The 13456-nt window shown below is 57.2% G+C and overlaps 4 protein-coding genes and 1 non-coding gene across 5 annotated transcripts; all 5 read right to left on the bottom strand.

The window, feature by feature from the left end:
- Positions 1-1235: 1235 nt before the first annotated feature.
- B0H64DRAFT_81636 (uncharacterized protein) lies at positions 1236-2902 on the bottom strand. Its single transcript, XM_062808821.1, has 3 exons — positions 2522-2902; positions 1793-2452; positions 1236-1720 (listed from the first exon to the last, which is right to left on the bottom strand). The coding sequence occupies exons 1-3, from the start codon at positions 2710-2712 to the stop codon at positions 1429-1431; spliced, it is 1143 nt and encodes a 380-aa protein (XP_062662248.1). The 5' UTR covers positions 2713-2902; the 3' UTR covers positions 1236-1428.
- A 521-nt stretch (positions 2903-3423) lies between these two features.
- On the bottom strand, positions 3424-5155 carry B0H64DRAFT_415308 (uncharacterized protein; the record flags this gene model as incomplete). The annotated part of the gene is made up of 4 exons (XM_062805089.1): positions 3424-3483; positions 3542-4778; positions 4868-4955; positions 5017-5155. 4 exons carry the CDS (start codon positions 5153-5155, stop codon positions 3424-3426), a joined length of 1524 nt encoding a protein of 507 aa, XP_062662247.1.
- Positions 5156-6490: 1335 nt separating this feature from the next.
- Positions 6491-9187, bottom strand: B0H64DRAFT_81625 (glycoside hydrolase family 17 protein). The gene is made up of 2 exons (XM_062808820.1): positions 6729-9187; positions 6491-6665 (listed from the first exon to the last, which is right to left on the bottom strand). Exon 1 carries the CDS (start codon positions 9055-9057, stop codon positions 6823-6825), a length of 2235 nt encoding a protein of 744 aa, XP_062662246.1. The 5' UTR covers positions 9058-9187; the 3' UTR covers positions 6491-6665; positions 6729-6822.
- Positions 9188-11535: 2348 nt separating this feature from the next.
- B0H64DRAFT_t23 lies at positions 11536-11606 on the bottom strand. Its single transcript has one exon. It is a non-coding gene; the product is annotated as a tRNA-Gly (tRNA).
- A 715-nt stretch (positions 11607-12321) lies between these two features.
- Positions 12322-12719, bottom strand: B0H64DRAFT_371181 (uncharacterized protein; the record flags this gene model as incomplete). The annotated part of the gene is made up of 2 exons (XM_062802135.1): positions 12322-12485; positions 12569-12719. 2 exons carry the CDS (start codon positions 12717-12719, stop codon positions 12322-12324), a joined length of 315 nt encoding a protein of 104 aa, XP_062662245.1.
- Positions 12720-13456: the final 737 nt, after the last annotated feature.

Genomic DNA, 13456 nt, shown 5'->3' with positions numbered 1-13456 from the left:
AACTGCTCCGAACAGACATGATATCAGCCCGCGCCGCTTCCTGCTACGGTGCTAGCCGTCCACATCGGTGAACGCTTTTGGAGAATTTGACCTTGGCTTTCCGGCCCAGCTAAGACATTGGAGGCTTCCCTACTCCATGAACTGCTTGCCTGGGGGGACAAGAGTTAAAGTCGGAACTCGGCAGCCGTCATCGACATCCATGGACTCGGAGAGCCTATCATGATGTCTCTCTCGGGCGACCATCTCTTGATGTCTCCAGTCCCTGCCTGGAGTCCCTCGGCCCGGTTGGCCCAATGCCTCCCCACCAGGCTCCGGCGTCGAGTGTGGAGAGACCCGCAGAGCGAGGTGTTGTTGCGCCATCATTCTGAAACAGGGATCTCACGCTCCCATGAGTACATACCCCACGGGAACCCCATCAGAAACCCCACTGGCCGTGAGCACCCTTAAAGTAGCATTCTCGGGAAACCAGGGGCGGCCCGTGAATCCCGTCCTTGTTCAACGCCATGTGTCCAGGGCGTGAAACCTGCTTCACTTCTATTTCTATCATCGCGACGGCTGATATTTCCGCGGGCCATCATTGTCAAGTTTCGATGAAGTAAAAGGGCACCAACAGGGTTACAATCTCTGCGTGCGGCGTAGCTACGAGCTAGCATCCATCCGCTTGTAGTCTCGGCGGATTCGACATCTCGCCTCAGTAGGCGAAGGGGCCCACGTCCAATGTAATTACTAATTATGTAGGTGCTGGCCATGGAGACAGGCTGGTGAGCTCCAAATTCCAAACCAGAGATCCCCCTTTATGGCACATGCTGGCCATTTGCAACCCCACGAAACCGAGGGAATTCAAAGTTTGGGGAATAATTAGTTAAAACTCTTTCTCCACAATCCGTGCCGCATACTAGTCGAGTAACGTTCCAAAAGAAAGAACAGGGTCGGCTGCCTACAGGGAGTGGGCTGGCTTGTTCTGGTCTGATTGTTACCATGATGAAACCGAGGCCGCTCGACGCATTGCTTGCTACACTCCGCCGTACAACAAAAATACTCATAAGTACGAGGAGACCGCGGCATCAGCTCGTATGCACACATCATTCCCGCCTAACCGCAGCCAAGCCAGGCCATCTGGCCCAACTGTTCTGAAATGAAACCTTGCAGTATTGACGAACCATGGCGCATTAAACCGCGCCTGTCTTTATATCCCTTCTCGGTACGAGGTATGGCCCCCCTGGCTCCCTATTTTGGTGGTGTGTTTCTGAGTCCAGGATACCGGTCTAGCAAGTAAACAGGCACTGGCTGAACTAAGCACACTTTCAGTAATAGATCAAACATCCCAAGATAGAATAAGGAGCTTACCGTTCAGGTTGAGGAATCAGTGCGCTCTCCATCATGATCAAATGTTCCGTCATCCCCCCCGTAAGTTTTTTGAAAACCGCCTTAGAAAGTCGTCTGTAGCTTAGGATAATCACCCGCATCCGCCTGCAAATCCGCAAAGATGCGACCCGAGTCGTCTTTACTGAGCCCCTTCATCCTCTCCGTGTCTTCCTCTTCCAGCTCTTCCATCTCCTCGGCAGGCTCCACCTTGCCCTCCTTCTCGTCTTCTTCCTGCGGCGCCAGCGCCTTCTCAGTTCCCGAAGACTCACCCACCAGCAGGAACTGTGCGTTCGCGTAATCCAAATGCTTCGGCTGAGTCGGGACCCATCGCAGCGACCGAAACTCCTCGAGCAGTCTAGGTATCAACCCCGTCAGCAGGCCCGTCAAACCAACCACACACACACACACAAACAAACAAAACACTCACTCCTTCGGAAACTTCGGCGCCTCCGGCAACCTCGCACTCGCCGGGCCCGGAAACTCCGAATTCTTGGTACTAATCACCCAGCTGCCCCTCTCCTTCAGGCCCATCTGCCGCTGCACGTCCCCCAGCTCTTCCGGCAGCGTCAACATATACGCCAGGTGGCTCGCGCGGCCCGTGCTGGTCAGCGCGTACACGCCCTCGGCGAGCGGCGCGGCGGGCGGCGCGTGGCGGGTGCCGGCCGTCTTGGTCTCGTAGGTCGACTCGGCGAGGAAGGCGTCGCGGAGCTGGGACAGCGGGGCGCCGGCTTTCTCGACGAAGCCCACCCAGCGGTCGCGGCCGGTTTGGGGGAGGGTCTTCTTGGGGATCACGCACACGCGCGTGTTGGTGGTGGTGTTGGGGTCGCTGTCGTTGGTGGTGATGTCGAGCTTGGCGCCGTGCGGGATCGGCCGGAGCACGATGTGGCTGCGCGCGATGTCGCTGACCGAGGAGGGGCTGTCGATGTTGACGCGCGGGCGGAAGAAGAAGTAGATGATGCCTTTTTCGAGGATGCTGGCGGGGGTTTCGTCGTCGGGGGGTTGGGTGGGCTTGTTGGTTGATGCCTTGGTGTCTTTGCCGCCGTTTTGCTGCTCCGGTTCGTGCGTCTCGTCGCCCTTTGTTTCACCGCTGTTGTCAACGGGTTAGCCAATGAATGATAACCGAGAAACGCTAGGTAAGCAAGGTACTGTATCTTACCCCTTGGTAGCCGTCTGTTGTGTGTTCTTGTCTTGCCCATCCCCGTCCTCCTCCTTCTTGGTCCGTTTGGGGCTAGGGGGTGCTGCGGTTTCCTCCGTCTTGTGCTTTGAGCCCGGCTGGGCTTCTTCAGGAGGAGCTGCACTTGGCGACTTCTCTTGTTTCTTCGCCGCGGATCTCGTTGTTGTCGTCATGCTGGTTGCATGGATGTTGGATGTGGTCTAGTTGTCTGCTAGTTGATGGTATTTTTTAAATTTGAAAGTGATAGCGCGGTTCTAGAATAGAGCTACCCCGGATCCTCCATTATGTTATGCTCTCCGGTGGCCGTGATGTCATAGAAAACCAACAATATTGCCCCGATATCCTGATCCATGCCCGCATTGTCCTCGATTCAATGACGTTCGACGCTGTCTCGGATTGCCGCAAGCTGATTTGTCTGTCATCCGAGGACGCAGTCTTGTCCAACTGAAACCAGAATCCACTTCACTAATGCACCTACCCGTCCGCAATGCATCCTGTGCATTTTCGATTCGGGAACTAGACCCGAGGGGTCAACTTGTGCTTCTTGACATCTTGGATCAGCCATGAAAGAAGTGCTGGAGGTGGTTTCGGACTTTAACCCTTCACAAACCAACCTGAGGCATGGCAAGGACTCGGAGATATTCGGTAAAGGAAATAATATGGCAGCTTAACATTTCGGAGTGATCCTAACCTCGCACCGACTTCGGTTTTCTAATGGCTTGACTAACCCCCTGCCCATCCCCGTTCCCTGCCCTGAAAATGCGATCCGTTACTCTACCGTATGCAAGGACACACGTATTATATACACCCTGGTTATCGATGCTCTCGCCTGATCTTGTTTTCGAAGCCGAGAAAATGCTTCTCCCCAACGTTCAAAGCCATCATCAAGCTCCGAAACTCCCTTCCGCGACGATCACCCAACCCCTCCAGAGCTCGTCCTTCTTCTGACACCGCTTGCAACAACAGGCTGAGAGCGGCAGCGAAGCGGCAGTCGGAGCGTACTACCGCGGTTTCTGCAATGGTTCCGCAAATGGCGAGCCACCCCATGATGAGACCAACGTCGACTGAACCATCCATCATCCGGAATTCCATTGTGCGAGGATTTCGTCTCGCCCGTTCGTCTTCTTCTCCAAATGCGCTGAAATTGAATCCCAGTCGCCTGTACATCTTCTCGGGGCCAGAGAGTAGCCGGCCGAGCTCCAGGTGAGAAGCCGTCTTCGATATCTCTACGAATGCGGCAACCTCTTTGGTCGGGGTTTCCGGCCGTCTCTGAAGGGCGGCGTTGATTTGTCGATCCGAGATGGCTTCGGGTTCCGCGGCCTCCGGGACACTATCCTCGAGTTGGTTTGCCAGCCGACTGCGCTGTCGCATGGCGAATCCCCAGGTGAACGTGTTGTCAAAGTTCGGGGAAGCTGGATCCCTGATGCTCCGTAGGGTCGGTTCGGCCACCCACAAGAAGGAACCGAGTCTCTGCAGCGTCGATAGAGACCAGGCTCGCCCATCCATCCGCCCGAGGTGGATATGTACCTCGCAAGAGCAGTTGGCGGCCAGGCGGTGGCTCGAGTTGAGCGCATCCAGAACCTTGTGCATCCGGATACATGTTTGCCCATCCTTGAACCGCATCTTGGGCGAGCAGATCTCAACCGAGACCCAGATATATCCCTCAAGGGCCTTCTCCTCGTCCAGCGGCTCCGCCGAGTTTGCCTTTTTGACCACCCAGCCGGAAGCCCAACACTCCTTCTCCTCGATGCCCGCCGTCAGGAGGGAATGCATGGTGACGGCCTCCTCGCCGGCATCCCTGATCGTTTGAGCCACGCAGTCGTGGGCCTGCTCTAGGCATTGCTGCTCGTCGTCCTGGCATCGCGCTTCGACAAGCCGTCGTCCGTCGTCGGGTCGCGGGTCCTCCACCCCCGGCGCAAGGAGCGGGAACAGCAGCTTCCATTCCAGTGCCACCGAGATATCCTCGGCGCGGTCGACCTCGGCGGCGGTTTGGTTGGTGTCCCTTTCGGGCGGTACCTCTGCGACGCGCGCGCCCGGGTAGGCGGGATTGGCGGGAGCGGCGGTGGTGTTTGGCTGACCTGTCTCGGGGCTCTGTCGATCATCGTCGAGAATAAATGGCGCCATCCTCCAAGCCAGAGTCCCCTTCACGGTCGCGCGGATGAAGAGCGGAAAAGCCCATAACTTGGCCAACCCCAGCCCGAGCAGGAAGAGAATTACCGGAGGGCGGCGCCTCGAGACCCTGTCGGCCGATGGTATCATTCGCGGTCCCGGTGTTCGACGAGTTCGACGAACCCCGCAAGGCATTATCAATCCCTCGGAGCGGCCGACCCCATGGTCATCCGCACATGGCGGAAGGAACAAGCCGGTTGGTTCGGACACTCGACAGGCAGCCAAGACCCCCATCCTCTCCAGGGCGCTGGGATCCGGGGGAAGGTCGAGGTCCCAGGCCGAGTTCCAGGCCGAGTCCCTGCAATCACGCTGACAAGGGCGGTGCGGTTGGCCCCCGGGGCACCAGGGGCCACAGAGGGCCCATACTGCAAGTCCTCCAGACTGCTTCGGGCAGCAAAATCTGCAAGCGGACCACCATTGCATGGATACGTGCATGGCCCCATGCATGGTTGGCACATCACCAGACAGAGCCCGAGACTCGACATCTGGTTCACTGGCTGCAAGATGCCGCCAACAGATTGTCGAATGCGGCATGGCCACGCCCTCTCCCCTGTCCGTCCCCTCTCCGCACTCTCCCATCGGGTCGGGGGGGGGGGGGGGGGGGGGGTCAGAACAGTGAGAGAGCGAACCGACCGTCGTCCCTTCTGGAGGACGCAGGTTGGGGGGTTTGCTTGCTCACCGCAGGTTCGGCCCTGCAGCAGCCACTGCCGCTAAAATCGACCCCCTTTTGCGCGCCTGCGCGGGCTAGCGGGACGACCCCTGACCCCCCCTTGGCTGCTGCTGGCTTATCTCCGCCGGGAAAAACGACCGAGGGACGGGCGGCACACACACACACACACAAACCAACCAGACAACCAACCCTCGCAACCGCCACATGACCCGCCCGTCAGCACCGAATCCATGGGCGACAGAGGGCGGTCAGCCCGCTGGGGGCCCTGAGCCCGAGGGGGGGGAGGGGTTCTCGGCCAACCCGAGCGCTGCTCCCGCGCCCGCTCCCCCTGGCTCCCTGGTCCGCCACTGGGGGCCGCCCCCCACACTCGCTTCTGGGTTCTGCCGGGCGTGCGGGAAAACAACTCCGGGAAAAACTGCTCTTTTTCCTCATTCAGGCAGGCCTTGGGGGCCCTTGGATGGCAAATTTGACGAGGGATCAGAGAAGTGAAGCCCAAACCACGGGTCTCGAGCATCCTGTGTCGGCTTGGGGGGGGCCTAAATCTGGGCCGAAAGCAGCACGCTGCGAGTTGGGAGATGGTCAGCAATTAACTGGCGATCTGCGATTGGAAGCTTCTTCCCCAGCCGTGTCGCACGTGTGACAAACGGTCCAGGCAGGTAACCTGGGAAATTTCATGATGCACGCCGCGATGGTTCCGGCCAACTGCTGGTTCAAGACTCGGCAACCACGGGAGGAGAGACAACTCTCTGCAAGCAAGGAGCCAAACCCAGGCACGAACCGGGGGGTTGTCTGTGATGTTTGCAAATGCTCTGTTCCCGAGTCTGGCGGAGGTGATAACGGCATGTGAAACGAGACTGGAGAGAGGAACAGAACCTTCACAAAAAAGGAAAAGAGAAAATAAAGGAGAAGCAAAAGGACAACAAAAAGGGGGAAAAAAAGGTCAACTAACGCCCATGTAGAAAAGTCAACCCAAAAGGAAGCAAAAGGTGCTCACTCGACTCAAGCGCAAACCCGGACTCCAACACCAACCAGATGGGCACGCAACCGCAAACAACAAGGGCAACGATGACAACAGCAGCACAAACCAGCATAAACGCAATACCATTCATTCATTACAAGTACCTCGGCCGTTGCAACGCCGGTCGTTCAGCAAAGCCCTCAAAAAAAACGCTACCTATATACTTCGTATACCCTTTCCTTCAAACACATGCGCCCAACGGGACACACCTGGACGATCCCCGCAGAAATATACACCAAGCAAAGATCGCAGCACAAGACAGGCCCTCCCTGACCATGCGTTAGATACATGATGCAACGACGAACTCGAAAAAATATGGGGGGAAAACCGACTCCAGAACTCTCAAAAAAAGAACTACCACCACCACCGCCCGCGACCCCCCTAACCATGGGATGGGACGCTACTCCCCGACCATCGGATTTTGCTCTACTCCGGCACCCTCTTCCCGCCACAATCCGGAATCTTGACGCCATCCTTCAGCTTCCGATCCACTGTCATCAGACCCCAGTGGTCCTCCCACTCCTTCCCGTCGGTGTTGAAGCGGATCTTCCACGGCTCATCAAACGCCTCAAACCAGAAATACTCGGTCCCGTCCCGCAGGGCGCGGCAGACCCAGTCCTCCATGAAGGTATTCATCTCCTCGATACCAGCCACAGCCTTGTCGGGGCAGTCGGTCTCGAACTCGTTGCCGCAGGCCATGCCGCCCTGGGAGGGCCAGCCCGTCTCGGCGATGATGTTCATGTCGTCCTGGGACTTGAGGAAGGTGCTGGTCTTGTTGCCCCAGAAGTACATGGTCCAGTCGGCGCCCTCCTCGGCCTTGGTGCCGGCGAAGAAGGGGTGGATGTTGGCCATGATGGCGTCGCTCTGGCCCGCCAGCGCCGACGTCCACTTGTCGCCCAGGTCGCTCGTCGCCACGGGCAGGCTCATCCCGCGCTCCGTCAGGTTGTGCCGCACGTCTTCCAGCAGCGTGCCCAGCGCCGTGATGGTCATCTGCTCGCGGAACAGGATCTCGTTGGCCACGATGACGCCCTTGAAGTAGCTGTCGCCGTACTCGTCCAGTATGTCCCACATCTGGTGCAGCTGGCGGGCGTTGGTGGTCTCGTTGCCGTCCTGCCAGACCCCGAGCCAGATCTTGACCTTGTCTTGGAGCTTGAGCTGGTTAACCGCGTGGACTAGCATCTGGGTCTGGTTGCAGTCGGTGCCGTAGAGACGAACCACGTTGGTCATCTGGGACAGGACGGCGAGATCGCGCGTGATGTTGTTCTGCGACGGCGGGTTGTGGACGCATTCGGGGTATTGCGTGTTGAGGGGGGTGTAATCCATGCCGGGGAAGACCTTGCGAAGGTCGGGGTTGTTCATGAGGGCTTGGATCTCGGACGAGTCGGCGCTGAGGTCACCGTTGGCTTGGGTGTCACCTTCGGCGGTGTCGGTACTGTCCCCTCCTGATGCGCCGTCGCTGTTGCTGCCGGTGAGGTCCTTGTCCTTCAGTACCACCCCGAACACGATGCCGAGCACGATACCGGCGATAATGGCGATGGCGAGGGCGATGAGAATGATGAGCTTCCACTTCTTGCCGCGCGCGGCGTCCTTGGAGGCGGCAGCCGCCTGCCACTCCTTCGCCCCGCCAGCACCCGCGGGGCCGGCGTTGTATATCCCCCCTCCACCTGACCCGCCCGAAGCGGAGTCGCCGCTAACGCCGTTGTTGACGGGCGCATACTGGTTACTGATGCTCCCGCCGCTCCCGTTTCGGCTAACTAACCCTCCTAGGACGCCGCCGGTGCCGGCGCCGCCCGCGGCAGCGGCACCCCCGCGACTGGATCCGAGACTGAGCATACTAGTCCGCTGTCCCCTCCGTGCGTATCCGAGCCCGTCGTCGCCGTCGTCTATGATGTCGTGTGGGTTGACAACACCAAGGCCGGAGTCTCGGTGGCGCGAGAGGTTCTGGTACGGATCGTCCGTGTAGATATTGTCGCCTATCCTCGACGGTGTCCGCTGTCCTGGTGTCGCGTACCCCGACCCGACGGGCACTGCGTTAAGCCCTTGCAGACTTGAATGTGAGCTTCTATCTCCCGGGTGGTTGTCACCCCTTGGCAGCATGCCCCTCTCGCCGTAACCTTGCCCGTGCCCCTGCTGCTGGTATGGTTGTTGGCTGTGAATGGCGTTGAGCCCGCTCTCTCTTGCGTTCTGTTCGGCGACCGTTAGGGCGATCCCAGCCATGCCTCCCGCAGCAGCGTTGCTAAAGTTGTCTGCACCTGGTGTGATTGTGTTCTGGGGAGAAGGCCGCTGCACCGATGGTGGATACGAGGTCCCTTGGCCTACTTGACCCCAGGAACGTCTGTCCGTCCCTCGCTGTGGGGATCCCCGGTGTGGAGACCGCGAGTCGCCGTAAACGTTCGGTATTGCGCCGGATGCGGCGTATGGTCCAGTGGCTCGTCCACCGTTTGCGCGCTCTTGGCTGTATCGCCTCTGGGAACGGAGTCTGTCGACGGACGGATCGCGGCGACCTCTGGGTTGGTATTGGGATGGCGGGGAGTGGTATGCGTCTTCTTGGTACCGGTATGGTTGCTGGTGTTGGCGGTGACGAGGAGGGGATGGGTCTACAGCGCCAAGCGGTTGGCGTTCGGCCATCTCGTCTTCTGAATAGTACCGTGGCTGCGCCATTGTTCACGGGTCTGAGACAGGCGCAGCACACAATTCGAGGATCGCAGCCTTCAGTTCTTTGGCCCCACCAGAGTGTCGCAGAGTGTTTCGACTGGCTGGGACTGGCTGGGACTGCTTGGGGGAATCGTAATCACCCTCGTGCTCGTACTGGGCGCACAGAGAGCGAATCCAAATTGGTCGGGCTCAATTGAGGGGAGTGCGGGTGGAACGAAGAATGGCGTGGCTTGGTTGGTTTCGTGTGTCAAGTGTGTCGAAAGCGGGATGTTCAGGTGGGCGCCGCAGCGCCTTCCGCACTCAACTCGTATTTGGGCCCTGCGCCCCCTGCTGTTTCCTTGTTTGGACCCCTCGCGAGGTTGGGTTGTCGCAGGATCTCAAAATCCTCCACTCTGTCGGCGCCGGCGCACGGCGCTGTGTTCGAGACTGTCGGTCGTACGGAGAATGCAAAGTTCATGTACATGCGACGCAAACGGGTGGTCGCAGCTGTCTCGCAAAAAAAAAATAAGTACACAAACTGGGATGGAAGAATCGGTTTCGGGTGTCGCAGCAACAGGAGGGCGACGCCAGCATGGAGCGAATGCAGTCAAGTGGCTCCGCCAAGGAGCGGGCTGCAGACTTGATCTGGACTTGGATCAGGCCTGAAGCTGCAACAGCTGTGGTGCTGGATGGGGGCACAAGTTCGCAGCCTGGTGACAGATACGCCGGCTGAAGTGGGTTGAAATGGCCGAGAATGGAAATAGGCGGGGGCTGGCCCCTGAGATCTGAACGAAGATTGGCTGCAAATCGCTGTTGGCTGGGCAGCACGTCAGCCGCAAGCATATCTCTGCCCCGCCAACGATCCCCAACCACAAAATTCGCGCTGCCTGCAGCCATCTTTGACTCTCATTTCCGCACAATGCGCGACCACGGAAAGGTCCGTTTGTCTGTCATATCTATCGTTTGGAAACCTCGGTTTGCATCTGAGGCCTTGACATTCCAACATTTAATCCGTTCAGCCCGATCGCTTTTCACCTTTGTGTCTTTTGTGTGTTTGACCAGTTCGGACGGAATCCACGGCCAAGCCCCGCCCCACACACATACGTCATGCCATCAGCATGGAGCAATTGCGCCGCACCTTGATGCGCCTTGATAAAAACAACCTCAAGGATGTAACAGAGAGTTATCTCGTCGGGAGAGTTATCTCGTTGGTTAGAGGTATGTCCATAATTGAAGAGGGCCTTTCATTGCTCTGAGTCCCAGCAAACCCACCGTCGGATCTCATCAGATCCCAAACGGGTCTTCATGGCACATGGCTATCCGTATCCGTGCATGGATGGCTGCCATTGAGACAATAAAACCAAGACACGGGGCCACCCACCGCCCACCCATGGAGGAGCACATACCAACTCCGTCTCACAACGGCCATCATGGTAAACCGAATTACTAGGTGTATTCATATCTAGGTAAAATCCAGCGCGGCCTGTAGCCAATGACTAGTACTTGGTACGTAACACCAATTGGTTAGGTACCTAATTAAGATATCGCGACTTCGCCTCGAAAGGGACAACGCACTCACTTGCTTTTCTTCTGTAACAGGTGGCCCTCTCATCCCATCACACATCATCAATCTCGACTCTACCACACTCAATGATGCGGCACCACATGACGAGGGCGGCCAGGTGAACATCCAATTGGTGAAAAATGTTGAGAGCCGAGAACATCACAGACCCATTGTTGTCTGACACAAGTAACTCTCCAACCCTTTCCGGTTATTTGTCCTGGGGACAGTCCGAGACAACGTCTCACTCTGTCTCCAGGAAATGATACCCGGGTGCTAACTACAGACATCCTCAGAGTTGCATTTCCCGTGTCTCTTGGGCTAACCAGAGTCTAGACCAGGATGATCTCAGGTGTAAGTCATGCCCAGTTTACACTCAATAGGTACCTCGGTAGGCAGCGAACGCTAACCCGACACTGCCATTCACTCATCCTCTTACACCTTCCACGCCGCCCCGACTCGACCGACGAGTTGATAACAAAACGGTTCCCGACTTTTGCCCCACACTCCGGGCACGGCACCCGCGCGGACTCCAACAGTCAGTTCAAGACTTGTTTGTTTGTTAGCGCGGCGCTTTTGACAAGGGCCCTGGTTCAAAAGCAAAGGAAAAGCCCTCCATCGACAACCCAACAACCGATTAACATACAAAGAATTGCGATGTCTAGAAGCATTAGTACTTTTCCCTATTGAAAAAATGCGCCGTTTTGCCGTTGAGTTGGGAATTTTGGCAAGAAGCGCGGTCTTGAAGTCAGCGCTCGCGAAATTTCAAGGATACCAAGGACTCCAAGACAAGTTAACCGGGTGAGTTGACAAAAGCCTTCGATCATGTCCATCTGTGCTAAGTAAGGTATGTCCGGTGTAGACAGATAGGTGCACATTCTAGGATTCGACACTCTGGGAAGTCGACCGGTCTGTGTGAGGAGGGAGGTGAAGAGCAAAAACAATGCGTCAGCCGCGAATCGAACGCGGGGCCCATCGATGGCAACGATGGATTTTACCACTAAACCACTGACGCTTCGAGTGAAAGTAGTTCCAAATTTAGCCTCTATCATGGTGTTTCTGCATGCTATGGAATTCAATCCAGCTCCCAACCCATTTGGATCTAAGCCATGATAATACGGGCAGAGCGCATTGGGTAGTACCTCACCGTCCTTCCTTTGCGTTCTCCGCAGCCGCCGTAGCAACCTCGTTGAATCGCATCTAGGTACCTAGGCAAAAGCATGACATGAAAACCAACCTGCTACCCGTAGTGTGGAAGGCAAAACGAATGCTTCAGACAGCCCCTGACCCCTTTTCCCATACCTCCCCTGCCGAGCAGGATCTGAGGTAGAAATCGATGCTTTCCGTATAGAAGCCGCTGGCCTAGAGGAACAATTATAAGGGGTCGTGTATTCCGGATAGTGAGCGGTATTCTGTTTGGGTTTGGATCGGATCTGACATCAGAGGTAGCTCAGGGTCAAAGGCGAGGATACGGGCAAGCGACGCAAGGATGGAGATCGGGATACACTCAGGCCACACGGCAGGGGGGACGCCAAAGTGGCCTGGCTCAAGCCACCGCCAAACCTCAGGATTCGAGACGCAACTTGAGTAGCTGGTAGGTATGTACTTGGTACAAACAACCCGAGAGAACCCGAGACCTCTCATTCTTTTTACCACTGACGTAGTACCAGATTGAACTTCTCGACCAGTACTGCAAGCTTCCCCCGTTTGTAAAAGCCCTCCCCAACGGCTCAACCGCAGTACTCCGGCCCGGTACCGCAATACCCCCACTGCGAGCAACACATGCCGGCCGGGCAGCCGCCCGCGCATGCCCCTCCGCCACCCGGGGACGTAGTCGGCTGGGGCCGGGACGAAACAAAAGTCGGAGGCGGGATGATTACGCTCGTTCCCCCGCCTGGGACAAAACGAAGCACTAATTAGCTGATGCTCTGCTCTGGGAAATCTCACTCCCAACCGGGGGGGCTCGCCGCCACTCACAGAAGTCGGGCCCGGTTCCGCAGTAGCCCCACTGGCTGCAGCAGAGACCCGGGGCGCATGGGCATTCGCCTTGCCGTCCCGAGAGGATGGGGCTGGCTGCGGCGAGGCAGACGGCGGTGACGAGGAGGGTGGCAAGCTTGGTGATGTACATGTTTGATAGTGTTCTGGGCGGAGCCGCGAGGTGGTGGGAAGGCTGTATGGATGGAGATGGGTTGGTGAGAGGATAGGGAGGGAGTGAAACTTGTCCTGGGAAAATGGGCGCTGGACGGGGTTTAAGTATGTACGTGAGAGAGTGTTTGGTTTCGATGGGAAAAGACTATCTACCTAATCTCCTGCTTACTCGGCCAAGCCGCCGGAGCTCCCCAAGGTTGGCTTCTACTATCAGGCTACTATCAAGCTTGCCAAGGAGAGGGGGAAACACCGCCAGTGAGACCAATGCGGTAATTGGGGAGTATGACGGTGAAATTGACCGGTCACATCTCGGGTTGTTATTGCATAGCAAACACAAAGACCTGGCATTCTGACCAACGGCTTCGGCAACGTGGAAAAAGGCAACACGGGACGCAGGTCGGTGTGGTGGTGTTTATGCACGCGTAGCTGCAGTAGTATATTTATTGGATGATGGTACTGTACCTTGCAGCGGTCCAGCGCGAGTCTAGCGAGGAGCACAGCATGGCATCGGAGGGGGCCCCGAGATTCCGGGCTCTACGTTGAGTTCTGAGTGCGTACAACGAAGAGAACCAATGCCATATTGACCGTGGACTCTTTATCTGGAATCCCAACAACCCGCTAGGCGCCCCTAATAAACAGTCCGTAACAATGACAACAAGAACGTCAGTTGCATGTTAAAATATTGATGGTTGAGTTGAAGCCAGATGGCGCCCGATA

The sequence above is a fragment of the Chaetomium fimeti genome (assembly GCF_033439085.1).
Source record: "Chaetomium fimeti strain CBS 168.71 chromosome Unknown B0H64scaffold_2, whole genome shotgun sequence".
Taxonomy (NCBI): Eukaryota; Fungi; Ascomycota; class Sordariomycetes; order Sordariales; family Chaetomiaceae; genus Chaetomium; species Chaetomium fimeti.
The sequence above is the reverse complement of the archived record's forward strand: the minus strand, read 5'-3'. Positions and strand labels throughout refer to the sequence as shown.